This window comes from Pezoporus occidentalis, unplaced genomic scaffold (assembly GCF_034315485.1).
Source record: "Pezoporus occidentalis ecotype Australia unplaced genomic scaffold, CSIRO_AGI_Poc_V1 ctg100, whole genome shotgun sequence".
Taxonomy (NCBI): domain Eukaryota; kingdom Metazoa; phylum Chordata; class Aves; order Psittaciformes; family Psittacidae; genus Pezoporus; species Pezoporus occidentalis.
Genome location: NW_026912780.1, coordinates 1,753,123 through 1,778,083, shown reverse-complemented (window position 1 = coordinate 1,778,083; position 24,961 = coordinate 1,753,123). Strand labels below are relative to the sequence as shown.

General features: G+C 38.5%; 1 protein-coding gene across 3 annotated transcripts in view; it reads right to left on the bottom strand.

Moving 5' to 3' along the window:
* The window catches only part of TMEM117 (transmembrane protein 117), a 238,005-nt gene that overhangs the window by 118,523 nt on the left and 94,521 nt on the right, over nt 1-24,961 (bottom strand). For all 3 annotated transcript variants that reach the window (XM_062612535.1, XM_062612524.1, XM_062612513.1), the window contains exon 4: nt 6,279-6,378. In XM_062612535.1, the coding sequence (XP_062468519.1) occupies nt 6,279-6,378 (100 nt within the window). The remainder of the gene's footprint in view (nt 1-6,278; nt 6,379-24,961) is intronic.

Below are 24,961 nucleotides of genomic sequence, written 5' to 3'. Positions count from 1 at the left end.
AAATGAGCATTAAAAGTTTAACTAATAGGAAAAAAGCTCAGTCTTTACTGACAAGCCACATGAAGGTGAGTCCATACTGTCCCACACATTCGTAACTCCTCAGCTGAGAATTTTTGTCTTTCATGGGAACAGCACTTTCAGGGCCACCCAGCATTGTCTGAATACCTCTTTCATGGCAGCAGAAAGCACTGAGACTGTGAAAGGAGTGCAAAGTGACTGGCTCTGCAAATATCAGGAATGGGAATATTTTAGAACAGGATTACTGAATGAGGTCAAGAAAGCACTAGGATAAAGGAGATGTGGTTGAAATAGCCTAACCTGAATTTCCTAAAAGGCTTTTAAAAAATCGCTCATCAAAGGCTTCTATGGAAACCCAACAGTCAGAGCTTTAGGGAAGGTTTTTATGTGGATAAATAACTGGCTTAAAGACAGGGAACAGAAAGGTAAATAGGTTAGCCAGACAGCTCCTGCAACGGAGGGAGGTCATTAGGGGAGTTCACAGGGATTTGTGCAAGGGATGCAGTCGTTCATCACATTCCTAAGCAACCTGATAAAATGGGTGAGCAGTGATGTGAGAAGTGTTTATAATGATATTAAGTTATGCACAGTAATAAGGATGATGGCTTGCTGACTGTGAAGAACTGAGAAAAGTGCTCATGGAAGTAAGGCCCTAGGCAATAAAGTGACAGATGAAATTCTTTGTAGATGAATGCAAAATGATGCATAGGGGGCAAAATAATTCTAGGATCATTTTTTAAATGATTGGCCCTCAGCTGACTATTATAGCTGAGGAGCAAGATTTTGAGGTTATTAAAATATAGTACCATGAAAACATGCTCTTACTGCCCCATATTGTCAACACCTCCCCTTCCTAACAAATCTTAGGAACTATTGGGAAAGGAAGAGAAAATAAGAGAACATTATTATACCACTGTAAAACAAACAGTTCCTTCACCCCTTGCATGCTGTGGGCAGTTGTCATCTCCCTGTGAAGAAGGCCATAGTGAAACTGCAAAGAATGGCAATAATCAAATATATGCAACAGCATGTAGGAGAGACAACTCACCAGGCTAGAGATCATCGGTTTGAAGAAGGGATGCATTAGAGTAACTATAATATATGTCTACAAAATCATAATCAGCAGGGAGAAAACATACAGGGATGAAGTGTTTGTTGTCTCTTCAGTAAAAAAAAACAACCCTAAGGGCATCAAACTAGCTTAGCAGGAAACAAGTTAAAACAAACAGAAGTACGTGACTCCTTATACAGTGACCTCCGGACACTTGTTGCCAAATAATTCTGTGGATGCTGAAAAATGTACTGGGCTAAAGGCGAGATCAGGCAAGAACAGGGAAGAGACATTCATCAAGAGTTATTATATACACAAAACTGCATGCGTTTGGAGAGAGGTTTTAGAGGACACTACCATACATGACTGGCTTGTTCTTACTTGCCTGGTAGGTTTCTGCTCATAGTCGCATTTTGAGGCAGGATGAGGTTGGATGGATTTTTGGTCTGACCAAGAATGACTCTTACGTTCTCACAGATGCAGCCTGAGTTCTAGCATGGTGCACATGACAGAAAGTTATGGTTTAGGAGTCTGTAGACTTACTGTGTGCTTGTATGGCAGTAACCATTCACTTAAACCTGTCAGCTCTTGATGTTAATAACATCAAGGACGATGTGGACAGGCTTCAGCCCTCTAGAGTGTTATTTATGAGCCAGCCACAGGCAACTCCTGCTATTAGATACACTGTGACCAGCCATGTAAGTCATGCTAGTCTCATGGGAAAATACAGAATCCTCCATCACCAGAGGATGAAGATAAAAAATCCCAAACAGAGAAATCTCAATGAAAAGAACAGAAAAAAATCTATTTCTTTCAAAACTAGCACAGTTAGAACACATAGTGGTGCGAGATTTATCCTCTGGAATTACAAGACTGAAAACCTGGTCCATTTGGCCAGGTAAGTACATATTCTGGAGCATTTTCAGCGAGCACTGAAAATCTCAGAGAACAGAAAATTCTTCTCACAGGACAGATAAGCTTTATCAAGGGGAGCAGCATTCTACCACAAGTTATATGTTACAATGTGTAGGCATGCTCACCTAATGAATTGACTCTTTTGCCTGAAAACTGCACAGAAGCCCAGGCAACTTGTTTATATGGGCTCACTGTCCAGTTCCACTAATGAGGAAAAGTAGGTGTGGATTCATCACTTAGTAATAACCTTCTGGAATGCTTATATTGTGTCCTGATAAGAAATCTTAGGTAGAAGGTCTCTAACTCCATATCCATTCAGGAGGACAGGATGTGTCTATGTCAGTCCTGGATAACGGGTCAGTGAAACAAGCTGTGACCTATCAACCTTCCATCCAGACTACATTGGAAGTACTATTTACTAAATTCCTACTAATTCCTCTGCTAAAATGATGAAAGACAAAAATGGTCCTCATGTTCTTCATTGTCCTAAGCGAGGAAAAAAAACTGAAATCAAGTGAAAGTGTCAGGAATAACAGCCAACAATCGTGACATTGATTCAACTTACACTCTAAGACACTGTGCCAAGCACTGTGCTAAAGCGCAGTGCTGAGAGAAGTCTTGGCTTCTCCTTTTTAAAAAGAACATGCTGGTACAGATTTGGTAAATACTAGTTTCATGAATAATAAATTAAATCATCCTTTACTTCATCACATCTCTCAATGTGATACAAGTATTATTCATAGTTCAGGGCCAATATGTAGTCTGTGGAGAGCCAAAAAAGCCATCACCCAAAGCGGAGAGCAACAGTTTTGACAGTCTAAACGCCAACACTGCCAGGGAAGAACAAGGAAAGCAGGCAGTTGCACCACACCAGGAGGCTGTGAAAAAGAGGAGGTTCTCATTGTACCCTGCCCTCTGTTGTCAATGCTCAGTGCCATCCACTCCTGTAGGAGTGTGCCTTACCACACATGCTCAGGGCTGTGTCCCTCACAAGAACACAGCTGCAGCAGGCTGCTCAATTGTACGGACAGGGGTCAGGAGTCCACCCGACTCTAATCATGAGAGATTCTGCTCTGGAATCAGCTCCTTCCTCAGCCTTCTTACATTCTCCCAGAAGGTGGCCATAATTGCTAGTTTATAGGCTTGTCTGGGTGGAATCCAACCTTTTTTCAAAGCTATCCTGCTGTGCTCAATCCTATGGTGTCTTCCTCAAAAGCACTCTCCATGAGAACAGAATGCACATTTTATCAGAGAGGGAGAGCATGTCAAAGCAGGTGCAGAATATACTTCCTTGGCTTCAAAGAGGAAAAAGTGCAGAAAGGGGGTTGGTATATTGAACCCATTCTGTTCTTCACAGCATTATTTAGAACATCTAACACTACAGATTTCAGCAAAGACAAATGTTAGTAGCAGAAGTTCCTGTCCAGAGGCCCAAAGAAGAAGCTCCTGTGCACCCATGGCATGGCCCCATTCTTACTATACACAATGGAAAGAGCGTTGCTGATTTTACTAGGAATTGAGTCAGATCCTGTCACCAAACTAGTCAGTGAGTTAGAAAATGTTGAGGTGGAAGGCTCACTTCTGCCTTCAAATCCAAAACAATCAGCAATCCAAAACATGTTTTCCCATTTCAGGCACTTTCCTGACTTACTAAGCCTCTCCTTGCTGTACTAGGACAATATTATTGTTTACCGGTTAGTCATTTTTATAATGGAAACCCATCTGTTCTGCTTTATTCCTGATTATTTCCAAGGTTCCCAATTAAATACGGAATAAGATCCTAATTCCAGTATGGTTCAAATGCACTGAAGTGAAGGCTCCATCTGCTTTTTCATCTTTTCCTTTGTAGTCTAAGGGTGGGTGGATTCTTTACAGAAACTTCTTAATTATTAGAAAACATAATCATTGCTGTGAATGGGAAAGATGTGCAAAGGTTCCTTTACAGGTTTGCTTTTCTTTCCCATTTACAAACCGGAATGGAGAATTACGTAAAATATAATAATCCCACAGAAGACTTATGTCACTTTGATATCAAGTCCATGCTGAGCTTTACATGCAAAAAGTCAAGCAAATTCAAAGATTAGAAACAATAGGATAATTTCTGTTCATAGAGAATAAGACTGCCAAAGTTAGGCTCTTGTGGAGGTTTGCATGTCCGATCGCCTCTATTACTAATACCTCTCTACCTGATATTGTAGCTTTTTTGATGTTCCTATGCTTAGCTGCCATTAAATACTGTAATTTCCATTGACTGATTCGCATGCTTTGCCTATAGATTTGCCCTGCAGTAGCAATTTCACTATTCTCTTTTGCTCTGAAGATCTAAATACCAATCACCAAACCTCTTAATTGTCCTCATGCAATTAAAGCATGTCCTATAACATCCTGAATCTCCAATCCCATGCCTTTTCCTGTTCCTAAAAGCTAACAGAACCAGCCTAGTTTGCAAATAGTCTCCTCTTTTCACACTGGCTCTTTCATTCTTCGGTGATAACTCCATCCACCACTGTAATCTACCATCCGCAGTCCAATTGTGCTTCCGTTGCTGAAAAGACCCAAGAGGGCTTTGAGTACACAGAAAAGGATTAGGATTCTGATGCCTCTTGAATCCAGCCATTTCCATGCTTTGTATAGTGCTGCATGTAACAGTTTTTCTCAAGGAAGTGAGAAAAGAGGAACTGAAAAAATTGAACACTACCTAATAAAGTGCAATTTGTATGCAACCTACTACTGGAGTGCTATGTCACACATGTATGAAGAACATGACCCCTCTTAATTCAGTTTAGCTTGTGCAGCATCTCTCCTTTGATAGTGGGATAAAGCTGTGGAATCTCAAAAAGAAAAAGGGTCAAGCTAAAAGTATTCAGAAGTAGCCATGCATTTTATTCATAAGAAATCCACATCAATTGCTAACACCAGTCAATGCATCAATTCTGCAACATCCATACTATAATGTATGTGGCAAATGATTTGCTCTGCACTTGCTTTCCATAGCCACCATTTCACAGAGCATAATTTGTCTTGGACAAACCACTGACACATAATGAACAACATGCTGAAAAAATCTTTGATGCTTTTTCTCTTTCTTCTGTCTGTTGTACAGTATGTTCAAAATATGTGGAGAAGATAAACTGACAGAAAACTGGATGACCCTACTAAGACTTCCCATACAGTCGTACAGACTATAGTCTTGGCATCCTACAGTCATTCCTACAGTGTTTTCTCCTAACACATATCACAGTCGTAAAATTTATCCACCTTGTCCTGTTCCTTTGCTTACATCAGAGATTATTACAGTCACTAAGTACATACAGTGCTGAGATTTTTTTTTCTAAAACTTTTCATGTGATGTGTGATAAACATTCACCATCAAGCAATGCTCCTACTGCTAATGAATTTGTCTAAAATTATGTTGATTCTTCTGAGTAAACAAACAGAGGTATCAATAAATCATTAGGGAAAAAAAGAGATTCATTCAAACCAATTCTGCTTAAAAATTGTGGACTTTTTCTCCAATTTAAAATAATGTCATAGTCATAATTGTTAAAATTCTTCCCTACACTAATCACAAAAACCTAATCTTACTAAAAAATACAATGGAATCAATTTTTTATTGCTTTGTGTTTAAGAAATGCTTTTCCTGAACAAGAAAAACATGTGCACATGCTTCATTTCGTTCCCAGTTAGCTGTCATTTTCTGGTTCTTTTTCACTAAGCTGATCTCTGGGTTGCCCATGTTTCAGGAGGGAACCTTTATAACAGTGATAATCCAACTGAAGGCGTCATACTTCTAAATCCTTAATTAGAGGCAAACTTAATCTGATAATTTCATACCTTCAAATTCTGGGATGTAACTGGCTTGCTTGCTCTCTCTCATGTCCATTGATCTTTGTCACATCTTTCAGTCTAATTTTTCTTCTTTTTTAATCCTTTTCATTAGACTTGCTTACCATCAACTGTTACTCACTGTTTCACCAGATAGCAATTCATGGTGCTATTCCATAACAAGGAGGGTGAGGACTGGTGCTATCCTCGCAAAAGTCAATGGCAAAATTCCCACTCACAGCAGAAGAAATGAATTGTTGCTCTGATACATTGTAACTGAAATGTTAATGCTGGACTCCCAGCTAATTAAGCGCCCTGCCTTATGCTACTTTGCCTTTGTTAATTTTCTGCTCGTCTGGCTTGAAATACTTGAATACTCCAAGAAATTGAGTTTTCTCTCTTCTCCTCTTTCCCTTGAAACCAACAAGCACATTTCTTTTCTTTTAAGATGTAATATTGTATTTCTTACCATCCATGCTGTGACAAAATCTCCCATCCAAGTCCCAACTGCAGCTACCTTCATAAAATTTTCATTCCTGATGCCCATGAAGTCTGTTATAATGTATGCACTGTGGAAACAAGAACACAGACTGTAAGCTATACACATTTGCTTAATGCAATTATAAAGAACTTGCTTTAGTGGCAAAACTTATGACTAGCTGTGAAAGATTTCCTGTTTTTTCATAATCACTTTTTCTGCTATTATCTGAGTCTTGACATCAAACTGGACCAGGATGGGTCAACTCCAATTAGAAAAGGAAATGCAGATCCGTTTTTACAGCCCATATCTCTTTTGAAGGTGCTAAGATAACGGTAGAAAAAGGCTTTAGGATTATGTAAGGCTTTTGGAAATATAAACCATTTTATATTTTTTATCTCTTCTTTTGTACAAATGGAATTGCAGCATTCTTGGAAATGATGACTTTGCAAAATCTTTATGGAGATAAATGAAAATCTTTTGGTTCTCTTTAAAAAGATAATGGAGCCACTTGACTTTTCCCTCTACCAGTTATAGAACCACATGTTTTTTTAACACAACAGTATAAGCAAGCTTTGTAGAATTTCAGTGAGATATCACTGCTTCTGGATTTATACTATGTGTTTTCATAGGTATATGTTAAATCCAAAAGAAGAATTTCTATTCTGCTTAAATAATGCAACACATAGGATTGAAAATCTCAAGCAGTAGTTTAAATTCTACTTTCACGTTCACCAAGATGCTGTAAGGATAATTAAGAAGGTAAAGTTACTTGTGCTGAATTAAAAACATTGTAAAAAAATCATGACTTTTAATATACTGAATATCCTTTGCGAAAAGTCTTTTATAGTGTTTAAAAAGACATGACTCTCCTCAAGAGATAACACATTGAATAATGATAGCAATTATATCTGAGCTTCCCAAGTGGTATCTTTGTTTTTAAGATATCTGTAAACATTGCTTATACAATGTTATGCCTATTTAAGGGTGCACTCAAGTGACCTAGCTGCATATAATAACTTTCTTGAACATTGTGTTATCCATTATTCAAATTCTACCCCTTCTAGAATCATAGCATCACACCATCATAGAATGGTTATGGTTGGAAGGGACCTTAAAGATCATCTAGTTCCAAGCCCCCTGCTAAGGGCAGGGACACCTTACACTAGACCAGGTTGCTCAAGGTCCTAGCCTTGAACACTTTCAGGAATGGGGCAGCCTCAACTTGTCTGAGCAACGTGTTTTAGTGCCTCACCACATTATATACCAAACGCTGTAATAACTAGGACCTAACAGACCATATCCCTGCAACTGGATTGGTACAAGCTGATTCCACTTTCTGGGGCAGTCCTGTTAAAATCTAAATATATGATCAGGACAGAGGATCTTCTTAGCACAAATCCATGCACAGCACCATCTCACTTCTTAGATAAAAAGTTAATATGCTCTTGAGTAGAAATATTAATATCACTTCATTATATACATCATGACCTTTCAGCTAGTATGTCACTCATAAAAACACCATCCTTTTTTTTGTCTGTTGAACAGCATATAAATGCTGGCTCAGATTTTCTGCTGCAATTAAAAAACAAACCCACATTTCTGTCCAAGCTGGGGTTAATAATGCTGCATGTAGGCATGTAGATAATAAGATCATTGATAATCTAAATTCACTGTATTGTAAATAAGGATGTAAGAATACAAGAAAAGCTACACTGCACAGGGTTAGCCTAAAGTCTTCCTCTTCTAAGGTCTTGTCTCCAGGAGAAGGCAACAGCAGATACCTAGGGAAGACTGTGAGAACAGGCAAGCACACCACTTCCAGATATACTCTCCCAGACTCTTTATAACTGGGAAACATTTGTAATTCCCTTTCTTCCTGGGTATGCTGTTTTTGTAACATCTGTGAAGGTGAAAAACTATCAAGTCTGCCTTCCTAACAAGCTCACTCATTAACAAAGAAGGGATGACAATAAATGTCAGATGTAAGGATGTCCCCCCAAATCAAACAATATCTTTATCTTTTTCATCAGCATGAAACACATACAAAAACCACTCACCTTTTTATTTCCATTTCTCAAACGCATTATACAATCTCATATGCATTATACATGATCACAGGTGTACAGAAACTAAATAAACAATTGCACAATGCTCCTGAATAACAGACCACTTGGGTAACTCCTACAGCCCCATCACATCTAGTGGGGCTGCCACAGCCACCCATGGCAGGCTGATGTACAGAAGATCCAAAAATGTTAAGAGGGCACTGATCACTGAACGTAGATATTAACAAGTAGAAGATATATCAAACCAGACATAAGCTATTTTTTTTATGGAAATTGAAATTCTGCATGTAGTCACTTGTTTTTATGAACGTCAGAAGTACCTGAAGGCTTATAACAAGGTCAGATGAGCCGAAATACATAGAAAAGCCTTGAAAGCACCAGATCACCCTAATAGTCCTTTTTGTAATTTGAAACATGTGCATTTGAAACACGAAAGCATCCAAGAAACCTAGTACAAACTGTTCATCCTAGTCTATAAGTAATTAAGGCCTAAATTAAATACATAAATTGACAGACTATTTGAACACTTAAGAGTTAAAATAGCATACTAGTATAAAGAAACTCTTAAGAACAACCTATGCATATCTTCAGTGCATTTACTGTTTATAATACACCTACAACCTTTTATGAAAAAGGGAAAATATTTTTAGCACTTTCATTATCTTATTAGAAATACTAATGAAATACACTGCTATTTTATTTAATATTAGCATTACATCCTGTGTCTCTTACGCTCTCTGCAGTATTATTTTCATTTCAAAGCACAAAGAGAAATTGATTTTTTTTTTAAATATAGATTTCTGGCTGCTAAAAATGAAGAAAAAAAAAACCAGCTCCGGTTTTAATGTTCAGGTTTTAGTTTAAATATAAATGAGAGTGGCTGACATTTTCGAAAAAGCCATGCTTGCCTGAGGATGTTACCCGGACGTATATTTTGACAGTACAAAAAGTAACATTGCTTCTATTGTGGAAATATCCCCACTTTTTCCTAGCTTTAGCTAGCGATTAGAGCAGTTTTCATTAATTGGTTGGTCTGCTTCCTGTCTAGGACCCTCTCTGAACCCTGCAGGAGGGCTAACAGCTGTTCGGTTCCAGTTAAATGGTCAGCCCAGATTTTCTATATCTTGTCAACAGACTTCTGATTTCTTTGCTGTACTCTTATACCATAGCAAGACGCATCCACATTGCGTGAATAGCGCAATCTAAGAAAACACTGAGTGGAAAAACACAAGAGCACATAACAGTAAAAAACGCTTCAGAAATGGACAGGATAAGTGTAAATAGCTAAAGCCTGCGGGGCCAATATCTGTGAATATTACAGACAAAGGACAAGTTTGCAATTGGGATTTGGGACAAACCCACTGCTAATCTTTGACAGTAAGACGGCAAAGAGAAATTTCCCTAGCTTTGCAGCTTCCAGTCTACCATCATAAAGTGGTGCCTACATCCATGTTGTTGCAAAAGATAAGTCAGTAACAGTGAGTCAGTAAAAAGATATATAAGATCAATGTATTTGATCACTTTTCTGGAGTTAGCAGATGTGTGTGCACAGAAAAGACGAAAGAGGGAAAGAATAGCACCAGCCCAGAGAAATTTTCTCTGGGTTATATAATTGCTTTAAAGAAGGCTGACACTTTAGCAGCTGCTAAAATGGCACACAATCTGAAAGCAAATGGGATGTTTTAAATTTTAAGTTGGGTAAAGATAATAACACTGTGGTGTTATCAAGATCATTCTATGCACTGGAATTAAAGTCATGGCTGAAACTCAGTGCCGAGATGGTTTATTCTTGACCATCAAAGGAATCTAAAACTGGGATGTAGCTTGAATTTAGGCATATAAATTTAAGTGTACACCAGGGATCCACACTCTCAATGGAGCCTATTCAGAATAGTAAATGCAGATTAGAGCATGATTTGTGCTTAATGCAACTGTGGACATGCTGGGTGAAGGATCTGTTTGCCTTATGTTATAGCAAAATGGGTGGCGTGTCAAAACAGCATGTTTACTTATCAGAAGGCATTGCTAAACCTACATGACTAAATAATTCCAGGTTCTGTGACATACCCTGGTCTCCAGATGATAATCCAAAGAGATTTGGATCTCTTGTAAGGCCCATGACACATCTGACAACCCACACACATTTAAGTGAACCCTTGATCTCCATGGAATGCAATGACAGCATAAACATAGGGAAAGTTTTAATTGCCTTTTAATGCCACTTTAGTGGCCTTGGTGCACCTTAACTACACTTCAGCTGGCTCTGTACACTCTAGGGTATCAGAGGCACTAGGCTGGCACATAGCACAAAGGGCATGTTCTTTACAGAGTCTACAAGAATAACATCCATAAAGAATGGTAATTTAAGGCTCTTCAAAAAGGAGGGAAAGTATACATATCTTCAATGTTGAGTGACAGAAGTCTGTACATATTCTGTATGCACTTTTGTGAGGCAGCTTTATTATCTGGCATTCTGTCTACATGGAACTTATCTTCCTTGGTGTACCTGACAAAGTGAAATATCTTGACAATGATCAACAAGTGACAGCATGGGAGTTCACACTGGCTGCAAAGAAGTATGTGTTTAGACACGGCACCCCAAGCTTCTTTAAATTTAGCAGAGGCAAAGAGTAGCAGAAAAATGAAAACATTCATAAAAGACAGCAGATACGTTCCTTATTCATATTTGCCACTCTAAAATGACAGAATAGCAAATGAGACACTTGATAGCACTTTGCTCAACTGAAAAGCCATCCTCTCCTGCTAGGAACTGATGTCAGAGCCACAGGGAACGAGAAGATACACAGAAACAAGACCTGCTGCCCTACAAATTGTTATATAATGAGAATGGCATAATGCATAGAGTACAGAGAGCACCACAGCTAGCTGTACAGTCCTTAACCATCCCCTGCACACACTTCAGAGATGAAACTTCTTCTGTAGCACCAGAACAGAATTAAAAGACACTGAACCAGGAATTTTGCTTGATGAGGTATCAAAGAGGTAAGAGCCACAAGAAGCTCAGCAGGTTCATCTCCAAGACACAAAACTAGGATGCAAAAGCGCTTGGCCATAGCAAGACAGATGCATGGCAGAACACCTGAGACTAATGGACTGATGCTGTAACTGAGCACATGTTTTTTTTTTAAATAAGGCAACAGAACTGTGATTCTAAAAACCTCTGCTCATCAGCCTACAGGCCTGAGGGCTGCCTAACTTACCCTGATGACTTGGCTTTTAAAGCTCCCAAGCCATTTGAAGTTCTGCTGCTAGGCATGTACAGGAGCTGCTTGCTCTCCACAGGAATAAGCCATTGGCTTCTAGCTCACATCCTGTATTGACTGACACCCGCAAAGTGGTTAATCCTCCACTTGGTTTGCCTCTGAAGCTCCATCTGTGAAGTGTTTTGCAAGCCTGCCTATAAGACAAGGTCCATTGAAAAATGCAGCAAATTCCATTTCTGTCTGTTAATGCAGAAGAGGTGCATGCATGTAGCTTTAATGGTAGGGGACACAAGAGATCCAATCCCTATTCCAAGGGACACTGATTCAATGCATTTCAAAGTTATAGAATTGCATCTCACAGTCGCTCTCAATAGGAAAAGTAAAGGTGATGAAAAACTCCTATTAGAATAGTATTATTTTTGTATATGTCACTCTCTAAGAGGATGAGAAATATGTATTTCAGTCTCCTGCAGACAAGGGATGAATGAGGCTGTGAATCCCATTTCTTGTACAACTATCGTCTTCCACACATAAAACAGGCATTTCCTTTCCACCACTTTTAGAGAAGTGGAATGGATGCCACTGGTCAGGATAGGAGCTTGGACTAGATCACAAGTACAGTCCCAATTAAGGTCCTTCAATCAAGCTGGGACAGGATATATTCCTGCCCTTATATAGCTTCTTTACTGAAAATTGTAGAAGTTTCTTGTTCCCTGTGCGGGTTTTTAATGTATCCTGTAACAACAGCCCTCAAGAATTTGATGTCCAATAGAGTCTCGACTTCTCCTAAGGAAGCAGGATACAGATTAACTTTTGCCTAATGATGCTAGTCTTCCTAAACTGTCTCCATAATCAATGGATTTGACAGCTACTCAGAGTAGGATGTTAATTTAGATGATTTTCATGTATGGCACCACTGTGGGCCAGCAGCTTGCTTCTAAAGAATTTGCAAAAGGTAACTTACAATGGCAGGGCTACTGCCAGGCGATGTGACAGCATGCACCTCTCCTGGGGAAATCTTAAGGGTCTGAAATTTCAAGAGTATTAAGTGCCTCCACTATGGGAGGAATGTGCGCTCTTTGCGCTAAAGGTAAATTCTGGTGAGTGCTGGCACATGCTCCCAGCTAGTTTAAATGACAGAATTTGCTACACCTACTTTTTCTTTTTTTTTTAATGCCATACCTTGAATGGCATAAATAAAACCAGAGACAACCAGTGGTTGAGTTGGGAATTTAACTTGGATTACTCGCCTCTCAGATCAGCAACTTTCTCCATCATTACGTAAGTGCTTTGATGAAAATGATGTACTACAGCTACATACTTCACTGCAAAGCACCTCCTTTGGACTGGATAGTCTTGGGAAAAATATAAAAGGTGCCTAACAAAACAACACAACAAACTGATGTTTCAAATTTATTATCTCTCTGAGATATATTTTCCAAATATTCCAGAATTTTTGCTATTCTTGTGCAATGTGTTTCATCACGTTTATTCTGTTTAGTCAGAGAAAAGAAAAGCAGCTGCAGAGTGCATTTAGCATCTTTCTGCAGCAAATGTTACGTTACTCAGCCAAGGACAGGTTTGCCTGAAACACTTGTAATGCTGTTGTGCTAACAGAGGAATGCTCACCTAAATATCCATAGCACAGCCTTAACCAGCCCCCATCACACAATCACACAGACGCAAGCATTACAGCTCTACGTTTTAGCTGTTCATGCTGTTAATGCACAAGTTGTTTTTATTTAGCAATGAAATAAAGGGCCGCCTCTTACATGCCTCTTTGATACTACAGGAGAGGATTATGGTATTTACTTATTGCCAAAGAAGGTAAGAGAACTGTATCAGTTTTCCAGCCTCTCTTTTACTAGGCTAGTAAAATTCTACAACTAATCCACAAGACTGTAGTACAAGCTGGTACATTACATGCCTTACTTGACTGACTCAATTTGCCTATATACTACGGTATCAAAATAGTTTTACAGTAAAAAGGCCCAAAAGCAAGCACAAGTGCCTAGGAACACAAACAGGACAACTAGACTTAGGCATACCCATTCTGAGGGTTTAAAGAGGACCTTGACTCATCAAACTGTAGCACGCTCTGCAGATATAAGAGTAAGTTTGCAGTCTCAGCCCTTGCCATATGCATCCTGAGAAGGATAAGGAGTGCTGATTTTCACAAGCTGCTAAATGACACACATGTACATTGAAGAAAAATGTATATTCAGTATCTAAAATTTAGAAAAAATATATAAACTGTTTTATGGTTTATTTTACATTTGTTAAATGCTGTAGGTTTGCTTATCTTAAACTACAGATTAATTATTTGATGACTGGCACTTTATAAATAGCAACAAAAATTTGAAAATAACATTAACAAATTCAGAGGAACTAAGGAATGTAACAGGCAATGCATTTGGGAAGGCTAAGTTGGGTCAGTAACTTAGCAAGAGAGAGATGCAGTAAAATACTTTCTTTTAAATAAATAATTATTTACATAAATACTTGCTTTTAAACTTGGCAAGATACTAGTAAGAATGGCTTCGAACAATGCTTCACTGGCTGAACTCTTTAGAATGGGACACGGTTTACACACATCCATTCCCAGAGACGACATTTCAGTACAGCTAAGGATAGATGTGCTGCAATATTCTCAGAACTGGCAGTTGCAAGAAAAAAGGATTCACTTTGAAAAAGAAAAAAGAACTGCTCATATCATTGCCAGAATACAAACAAAATTAAATTATGCAGTTGGAACTCTACCACTTCGATGAAGTGATTTGATAACATATAAAACTTTTGTGAATTCCAGCAAAAAATTTGTACTTTCGATCTATTTTAGTCTTAGGGATGGCAGAAAAGTTTCAGAGCATTACTATAACACTGAAAAAAAACTGGTAACTGCAGTATTATTGCTATTCAGAAAGGGAAAATTAGAACAAGTGGACCACTCGGTGGATAAAGAACTGGCTGGATGGCCGCACACAAAGAGTTGTGGTCAATGGCTCAATGTCCGGCTGGAGACCAGTAACGAGTGGTGTCCCTCAGGGATCGGTGTTGGGACTGGTCTTGTTTAACATCTTTGTCACTGACATGGACAGTGGGATTGAGTGCGTCCTCAGCAAGTTTGCCAATGACACCAAGCTGTGTGGTTCGGTTGATACCCTGGAGGGAAGGAATGGCATCCAGAGGGACCTTGACACACTTGTGAGGTGGGCTGATGCCAACCTCATGAAGTTTAACCATGCCAAGTGCAAGGTCCTACACCTGGGTCGGAGCAATCCCAGGCACAGCTACAGGTTGGGCAGAGAAAAGATTCAGAGCAGCCCTGCGCAGAAGGACTTGGGGTTGTTGGTTGATAAGAAAATGAACATGAGCCGGCTTCAGTGTGCGCTCGCAGCCCAGAAAGCCAACTGTATCCTGGGCTGCATCAAAAGGAGCGTCACCAGCAGGTTGAAGGAGGTGATCCTGCCCCTCTACTCTGCTCTTGTGAGACCTCACCTGGAGTATTGTGTGCAGTTCTGGTGTCCTCAACATAAAAAGGACATGGAACTGTTGGAACAAGTCCAGAGGAGGGACATGAGGGTGACCAGGGGACTGGAGCACCTCCTGTATGGAGACAGGCTGAGAAAGTTGGGGCTGTTCAGCCTGGAGAAGAGAAGGCTGCATGGAGACCTCATAGCAGCCTTCCAGTATCTGAAGGGGGCCTATAGGGATGCTGGGGAGGGACTCTTCGTTAGGGATTGTAGTGATAGGACAAGGGGTAACGGGTTAAAACTTAAACAGGGGAAGTTTAGATTGGATATAAGGAGGAAGTTCTTTACTGTAAGGGTGGTGAGGCACTGGAATGGGTTGCCCAGGGAAGTTGTGAATGCTCCATCCCTGGCAGTGTTCAAGACCAGGTTGGACAAAGCCTTGGGTGACATGGTTTAGTGTGAGGTGTCCCTGCCCATGGCAGGGGGGTTGGAACTAGATGATCTTAAGGTCCTTTCCAACCCTAACTTTTCTATGATTCTATAACAATTTGAACTTGTTATAGTTCAAGAGAATGGACTCTGCTTGTAAGTAGCAGCCCAACTGGGAAAGAGAAAGCAGAAATATATTTTGGAAAATTATAGTAGAAACTTGTAATTATCAGCAGATAGTGCAACTTTACATATTAATAATTTTTTTACTTATTAAGCTTCCCTGAACCATTGATAAACTTTTTTTTTTTTAAGTAAAATAATGAAATGCTAGAAAACTACAAACATGTCGTAAGGTAACGAATTGTAACAAAGAAATGGTGGCACAGAATCTCTGCTGACAGATTCTCATCAATCATAACTGAAAAGAATTTGAACTGGCTCTGAAAAAAATTGTAAGCCCATAATGTAAAGTAAAATTGTGACATTTTCTCATGAGTTTATTCAATAATTTATTATAAACAAAGTTGATGGTTTTGCTTATTTAATGGCAATGTTTTAAGGCTTTATAAAGACTAATATTAGTTTGCATTTTCAAGGGTCTACTGTAGTAATTGGATGAAGCAGGCACCATGCCCCTTCTTTCAGAGACTACTGATATACCCTGCAGCTGAACGACAAGTGGCCAAAGGATTGGCCATTCAGCACGAACCAGAGGACTTCTAATGTATCATTGAACACTAGAAGACATTGCAAAACCTTCCATATTTGTGACCGGAATGAGGTAAGTTGCTTTTCTACAGCAAACACAGGACCACTAGTTGAACCTCTCAGACGGAGTCTGAATTTCAGAAGTAATTGGTCTACATATGAATGCTATTTTTAAAGCAGTGAAGACTGACATAGGATTCACCTTACAATTTGAATTGAAGTACATGAACATGTAGTGAAGGAGTGTAATTGCTGCTAAATAGGCTAAAATCGTTTTGTTTTTTTGGTTTGGGGTTTTTTTTAACTACATCAGTACAGAGTGGTAAACTTTAATTTTGGCATTTCTGTTTCCCGAGTTTTGCTGCAGAGATATGTCAGAGTATCTGAAGCAGAGGAGACATCCTTTATAGGCTAGAAGGTGATTTCCGTGACACACAGGCTTTAAATGACAATTTCAAATCCATTCACATTACCTTTTACGTAAGATATGAAGACATTCAACTTGGCTTGTGCACTTGCACTGCCGGTGCTGATGGTAATTCTGTCTCCTTCTTCAAAATTATCAGGAGTAAAAAATGGTCAGGAGTATTTTATTATGATTATAAAATGGCAGGTTGTCAGAGTCTGCAATCACTTGAAGGAACATATTGCTTTTAATAGAAATAAAAATCTGAAAATATGAACTTATTTACAAAATGCAAAAACCTTGCCAGTTCTCAAATTGAAAACAATCTTTTGGTTTGATTTAAAAGCGAAGTTATTTATACCTAGAAATTTTTAGCTTGATTTCACAGAATCATAGAATCACAGACTGGTTTGGGTTGGAGGGGACCTTGAAGGTCATCTAGTTCCAGCCTCCTCTTTTAACCTGCTAATACAGTCATTCCAGCTTTCTTTCCAAATCTGCATACCATAAGCATTTTCATTATTTTCATTTCTTTTGCTGGTTTGGGGCACAACACCCTTCTAACCTGCAAAAATTCTTGGGAGACTCAAAAAATGTTTTACGTCCAAATCACTTTGCATTGGTATTTAGTGTGCAAGTTTTTTCTTTCAGAAAAATGTCCTTCTACCTTAAAATGCAACACTGAATAAGGTCAGATATTCCTTTAGAGAATTCAGACTTTAACTACAGATATGAAAATGTTCATCATTCAACAGTAAAGGCAATTTAAGGCTTAATTACATCTGAACAGTATCAAAATCAATTTCCACTTTTCCATTTTCTATTTAAATATTATTTTTTCATGAGAAATTACTCATGTTTGTTTTCTCATGAACCAAGTCCACAGTATATAAGCAAAGTTGTGAGAGAATGACTGTGTAGGTCCTGTAATGGCTATTTTAAAATACTCTAAACAAACCTTGGACTTTGTGCCACAACTATTCAAATTGCGAAGAATACTACAGAAGTGTCAATGTTGTAGAACACATTATTCAACTAAACTGATTTTTTTTTAATAAGTGTTTATTTGAATTATACTCTATAAAGACAGTAATATTTGAAAGGAATGAGTCAGGATTAAAACCAGTCAGTGATAACATCAGAGACTGGATGGATGCATGGATAGATGGATGGATGGATGGATGGATGGATGGATGGATGGATGGATGGATGGATAGTCAGGCACAGCCCTGCTACTCGAATGAGCAGAAAGGAGATTGGACTTCCTGGAAGTCTGAGGATAAAATGAAAATTTCTTAAGTATTAGATTATTGCCAGATCCATCAAACAAGCAATTAGTAATAATTGAACAAAGCAGATAAAATCACAGAAAAAAATTAGGTTGGAAGGTAAAACTCAAGGGATGAACTTATCCAACCACCCATGCTAAAGAGGGGTAACTGGCATTAAATCAGATTGCTCAAAGCTTTATTTATGATGAAAGATTATTTATTTAAACTTATCTATGTAAACCTAAATATTTTATCAAAAGCAAAGTTAATATTACTTAAACGGCTGAACAAAATTTAAAATGCCACGAGGGAATGAGTGCACCTCACAACTGAGTGCTCCAGATTTCTAGTTCAAATGGTCTCTTTTGATTATGCCAAGTCATCATCCATTTAACACAGTGCTAAAATACTCAAATATCTGGCACACAATACTTCTGCAAACAGCCAAGCTTTTCCTCTTCCTATCCCACCATTAGAGTTCAATAAAATAATACATGTGCTGCTATAGATCTCCCTGAACAGTTTGAAGAAGGAAGACAGCACTTAACTTTAAACTCTGTATCGTTATGTAGCTTAGTATTTGTTAAATATTCTCCAACAAATAAGACAAACGTAAGGATTTTATATGAATTAAATGATACAGAATTTAACCATACACACAGGCATATATTGCTTATGTGGCATATATTGCTTATGTAGATATAAATTAATTTTTTTGACACTGAGAGACAGAACAAGTGAAAATGCTAAGAGTAAAGTGAAATTAAAATATAAACTCTTTTTCCTATGGGATCTTTGTGCTATACAGAGGCAAAGCCTGAAAAAAATTGGAGCAAAGGCCCTTGAAAAATCACCGCTCAGTTGCTTCTTTATGAACACTAATGGCTCTCATGCCTACTCCAATGGGTGCTGAGATCCCTTAGCATGCCAAGTTATGAAATGCTGAATTTGACAAGGGCCACAGAGAGACCATCAGTCACCCAAACTAAAGAAAATCATATGTGATAGGGGAAGCAAAATATTAAAAAATACTTAAAAGAATGGAGAAAGGTAGAAGAACTGGAAAATTGGACAGGCAAAGTTAATGGAAGGGAAATGACAAGATGAGTATACACACAAATGCAGAAAGACATCTAAAATACCTGAAAAGGAAGGAAGGTCAGACCCCAGAATGGGACAGATGTGATCACAATCCTCAAATATTTTTAGGAAAGGTGTTTAGACTCAGCTGCATTTTATTATTTCTTTTGTAAAGACTCAGCTGTCGAGGATCTCAGCACTGTAGAGCAAGTCTCACCACAAGAGGAAAAACAGGGAGATGCTTCCGTCCTTGAGAAGCCTTCACTTAAAATCTTAATTTCAAACGAAGTAATAGATCAAAGCCCTCAATATTGACCTTTTAATATTTATTGATGCTTACAGATGATTTGCTGTATTAGGTTGTATGCAGATAAAAGAAGACTGAAACTGCAAATTGTTTAAAGACTTTAGAGCATATAGCAGTGCGCAATGGTACAAAAAACTGCACAGGGGTCTTATGAAGGCTGAAAATGGCATTACCATGTCAGCCTTACTAGGCTAAAAGCTAAAATGGCTAAAAGGCTAAAAAGGTTAAAAGGGGTAAAAGGAAATGTGTTGGCAGAAGCAACAATTCAGCCAAAAGATCCCCAAGAGTATATTCAGATGAAGAATGGATACTAGAATTCGATACAGCCACAAATGAGCCCTAACTAAGAAGCTTCTGAAGCACTTTCTCTACAAATGGTTTGTTCTAAAACTTCATCCAATTTCTACAGTCTGTATACACATAGCCAACACTCTGGATAAAGTGAATCAGGAAACACGTAAGAAAAAGTTATTTTTTAAAGATCTGTACAGGTGCAAAAGAACACGAAATATCTTTCTGTTCTCTGTGCTTGTTTTAGTATCTGTTAAAGATGACTGGTGTACATCAGTCTTGCTGCAGTCTACAAAGCCAGACTGAGATAGAGAAATTGTTTGAGTTGTTAAGAAAAAACGATCTACCATGCTTACAGGTACCTTTGAGAAGAAACGGAAGGAAAATGTGGCATGACAACTCAGGAGCTGGTCTGAAGTTTTGGTTGGCCTCTCTCATAATGTAGTAACAGCAACAGATTGCAGAGCAGATGGAAAAGAACTAGACTTCAAGCAATGTATGAATTAACAAATTGAGGAGATGACTGCTTTTTTACTATATTACTTGAAAATAGTATATAAAGAACAACTGGGTCTAGGGCCAGTCATCTGACAAGAGCTGGCATATGATCACATCAGAGAACTTTGCATGGAAAATGCAGGGAAGAACACAGCCTGTTCTTCCAGTTCTTGGTGGACAAAGCAAACACCTTTATCGTGACTACTTGACCATCCAATGGCTGATATCATCTGAAAGAGTCTGACACTGGATATGCTACAAATTTTCTCTGTATTGCATTGACTGCTATATTTCCTGGTCCTCATGCTGCTCAGCATTTTTGATAAATGTATCATTGAAACAAAGGGGAAAAATTATCAGGAGCTGCTTGAGGATTTTATCCTCAAATTGACACAACTATATTGCAGACTGTACATTTTACAATACAGTCTCCTTTTAATGACTTGAAAATGAATTATCAGAAGACAGATGCATCAGACCCACACCTCACAAGTGTTTGCTAAGGCACTATCACTTGTAGTACAAAGTTAAGATACACAGATGCAGAAAAAAAACAAATTGTGGTATGAACTTCATCCTCAGAAAGAATATTCTACTATTTTTTTCCCAAGTAAAGGACTAGCACATCAGAAAACAATGGAGAGAGAGATGTATGCACTGCATTTTTGATATCCAGTCACTAAACTTTCATGGGTTTGATGGTTTTGGCTATTTTTTAAGGTCAGTTAGTTACAATACTGGGTTTCATCTCAACTACAGCCTTTAAAAAACAGTCTCAATTTCAGCTGGTAATCCTAGGATCACCCAGAAGAGTCCATTTCTCTCCACAATCAATGTAGAAAAATAATGTAATTCATCTGACTTATCTTAAACATCTGCATTGGGTCTGGCTGGGATGGAGTTCATTTTCTTTACAGCAGCTCGTATGGTGCTGGTTTTTTATAAATGTGACCAAAATGGTGTTGATAACACACTAACGCTGCCTACCAAGGCTAACTTGCAAGAACATCTCTGAATCAGATGAATCATCTTCCGGAGATTTCAGTTCAGTTAAATGTAAAAGTAGTGGGTTAACTACTTTAAAGTGTCATTAATAATCATAGCTTGACATCTTTACACTGGATGCATGCAAATCTTCAGGAACAATGCCAACATATTTTGCAGTAAGTAGTTTCTTAGTTTACTTATTGATTATGCAGGGGATTTTGTAATTAAATTCTGATATTCTATATTGATGAATGGAAGAAATAGAAGGTTGCTGGATGGCTCTGCAGAGCAATTATAAACCATTCTCTCTGCTCAGAAGCAACACCAAAAAAGTTCTCCCTGCATTCTGAAACATGGTTAGAAGTGCCTGCTCTGAAGCAAACAAGACAGAATGTAATTCTTCAATTAAAACCACATTTTAAGATTTGTACAACAATATATTGTTTCGTAAAGAAGAAGATAAATAAAATAAATAGCTCTTTAAAGCAGTAATGGAAACACCACTATGAGGTAGAAGGCAGTAAAATACTGTGAGACCTAATCAATAGAAACTACTGGCTAGAGGTAGAGTATGATTAAATTATCATATTTCAGGACTTTCAATTTCCATTTGCAATTAAAATTTAAAGACATCTTTCCCCAAAGTTTTATTATTTTTCAAAATAAATATTTCACCAGCTACATGTCAGATAGAATGACTTTTTTGTGTGGTTTATTTCAAATGTCTTTTTCAAATGCTTGTATGTGAGCAAAAAAGATATTCGTATCTGAAGGCAGGTCACAGCATCAAATCAGACATAATGCTGCACGTCACCTTTTGATATAGGTATTTGTTCCAGTTGGGATGGACTTAACTTTCCTCATAGCAGCCCATATATTGCTGTGCTTTGCACTTGTAGCTACAATGGTGTTGATAAGACACCAAAGTTTTGGCTATGGCTGAGCAGTGCTGTCACAGCATCAGGGCTGTCTCTCCAAGCCACCACTCAAGAGAAGAGTTGGCTGGAGATGGGAAAAAGGCTGGGAGGGGACACAGCCGGGACACCTGATCTGAAATGACCCAAGGGACATTCCACACGATATGGCATTATACTGGGCAATAAAAGTGAAGGGGAGAAAAAGAGGAAGGGACATTTGTGGTTACAGTGTTCCCCTTCTGAAGCAACTGCTATCCATATGAAGGCCCTGCTTCCAGGAGGCTGCTGGACATCTGCCTGCTGGTGGGAAGTAGTGGATAAATTTCCTCTTTTTTGCTTCCCTTCCACACATGGCTTTTGCTTTAAGTTCTGACTAAGCTGCCTTTAGCTCAACCCACTAGCTTGCCAACTTATTTTCTTCCCCTGTCCTGCTGAGGAGGGAGAGTGAGTGACTGCTAGGACTCTGGTAGTCAGCCAAGGTCAACCCTCCACAATGCCTCATGTTCATGCTGACTTTGTAGTAGCAAAAATGGCTCATAACTGATAAAGTAGTACTCTGATTCCATTTTAATATTACTTTAAATATTACTAAAACAACATTTTGAATATGAATCATAATACAAAACTTGTGGTAGGATTTTCAGAGATGCCCAGCACCTACATTCATCATGCAATGTGTGCTTGTAGTCCATAAACCCAACTGTATCTCAGGCTGCAACCAAAGAACTGTTGCCTGCAGGCTCAGTGAGGTGATTCTGCCCCTCATCTCTGCTCTGATGAGATCCCATGTGTACTATTGCATCCAGCTTTGGAGTCCTCAGTACAGGAAAAATATGGACCTGTTGGAAAGGGTCCAGAGAAGGGCCAGAAAGATGATCAGGGGGGTGAAGCACCTCTCCTGTGAGGAAAGGCTGAGAGACTTGGGGTTGCTCAGCCTGGAGAAGACTCTGGGGAGACCCTTCAGTTCTTAAAAGGGACTTATATGAAAGATGGGCAAAGACTTTTAGCAGGGTCTGTTGTGATAGGACAAGGGTTAATGGTTTTTAACTAAAAGAGGGGAGATTCAGGCTGGATGTGAGGAAAAAATTCTTTACAATGAGGGTGGTAAAATAATGCAACAAGTTGCCCAGAGGAGTGGTGGATGCACCATCCCTGAAGACATTCAAGGCCAGGCTGGATGTGGCTCTGAGCAACCTGATCTAGTTGAAGATGTCCCTGCTCATTGCAGGGGGATTGGACAATATGACCTTTGAAGGTCCCTTCCAACCAAAACTATTATATGATTCTATGGTTTTATGGTCATATTTAGTTCTCAATAACATAATGCGAAAATAAATGCAATTAGAGACTTTTAAAAAAAAAGTGATTGTCATTTGCTAACACCACTTATTTACAAAACTGATGCCAACAACTCCATAAAATTGCAGTTTTACTTTTGTTCAACCCACCTTAATCTAGACAGAAGTACTGCATTCCTATTTATAGATTGATCTTATCCACTTTCAGCCACTGGGATGATCAGAAGATTTAGGTCTTTCAGTTCAAACTTTATGAACCAGAAAACTTCACAAATCATACAATTATGTATAGTATATAATATTTATGATAAATGTCTTAACTTAGTGAGAAATCCCAACACTCAAAGGATGATGCAGATCTATAAAACCCCTAAAAGGAAGCATTCCCATGCTTGTGAGTTTATCTCCTGTAATGCTTTAAGAACATTTCTTGACTTCATTTGAAGGCTGTTCAGTCAGTAGTCTGTCACATTTCTGAACTGAAATTCCATTTCTTGCTCTGTACTGCAAATGAAAACAAAATCCTCTGCTAGATAAGAGAACAAAGAATGGACTGTGACACTGTCTCTTTTGATTTACTGTATAGACACACTGTGCATTACACTGAATCATCTCTTTAATTTCCCCAAAGGTTGTATCTCAGAGCTGGCAGGAGATCTGCTCCTTGCAGGAATCCAGCTCCACTTTTTCACATCCATTTTTCACATTTCCCGTTATACTAGAGGGTGGCCATTTGTCAGAAGTTAAAGCTGATTTTTTTTTCTACTCTTTTCTGTACCGACCAGAATTCAGCTGTTCTACAAGTGATTCTTTACTCCAAATAATAACCAGGCAAGTAACAGTGAAAAAGAATGAGTTTTACATATTTTCATGGAATTATTTAGGTTGGAAGGAACCTCTGGAGATCACCTAATCCAAACTCTTGCTCAAGGCAGGGCTGATTTCAACCTGATCAGATTGAGAGAAGTTGAGATCTTCCCCCAAAAGCAGAGCACATCCCAGATTACTGTTGAAGTTTTGGACCTCCAAAACTGCTGGAGGCAGAGGCAAGGAGCAGTACAAAGATAGCTACCGCTACACTGAAGATGCACTTGGGAAACTGCTTAGGGTTTTATTAAGATAACAGTATTAATATCCCTGCCTCCCTTCTGCAATTTGGGTAACCCATTTCAGAAAGACTGACAGCTGCAAGCTCTCCAAAAGTTTACTCTGTGCTCTGATGATCTAATTACTTTAAATACTTTTCAACTGATCAGGTTTGGAGATATGCAGACAATCCCTCTGCTTATCTAAATTTGAAGTGGAAGCTATCTCTTTTTTTTTGCCAGAAATGTATCATTTTGTTCAGTTTTAAGGTTGGGTTCTTGAGTTTTTTTCTATAAGCATTCTGAGGTGAGGAAAAAATGCACTCAGTTTTTGAAAACTTCAGATGAACTACATTCATCTTGGCAGTAATCACGTCGTTACATAAAACAAAACAGAGTTCAAGGTGAAAACAAATGTGTTAACCGGTTTTGGACTGAAAAACCTACAGAGATTTCTTGTTAAATAATGATTTACTAATAAAGAAACAGCTATACAGTCAAGGATGTATCTCCACTGGTCTGGCTCTGTTTTTTAACTGGAGTGCTGAAATGAAGAGTAACTAGAATTATTTTTAGGGTTTTCTATTTTTCTTTAAAGGGAAACTAGATTTTGGCATTAATTCAGCAC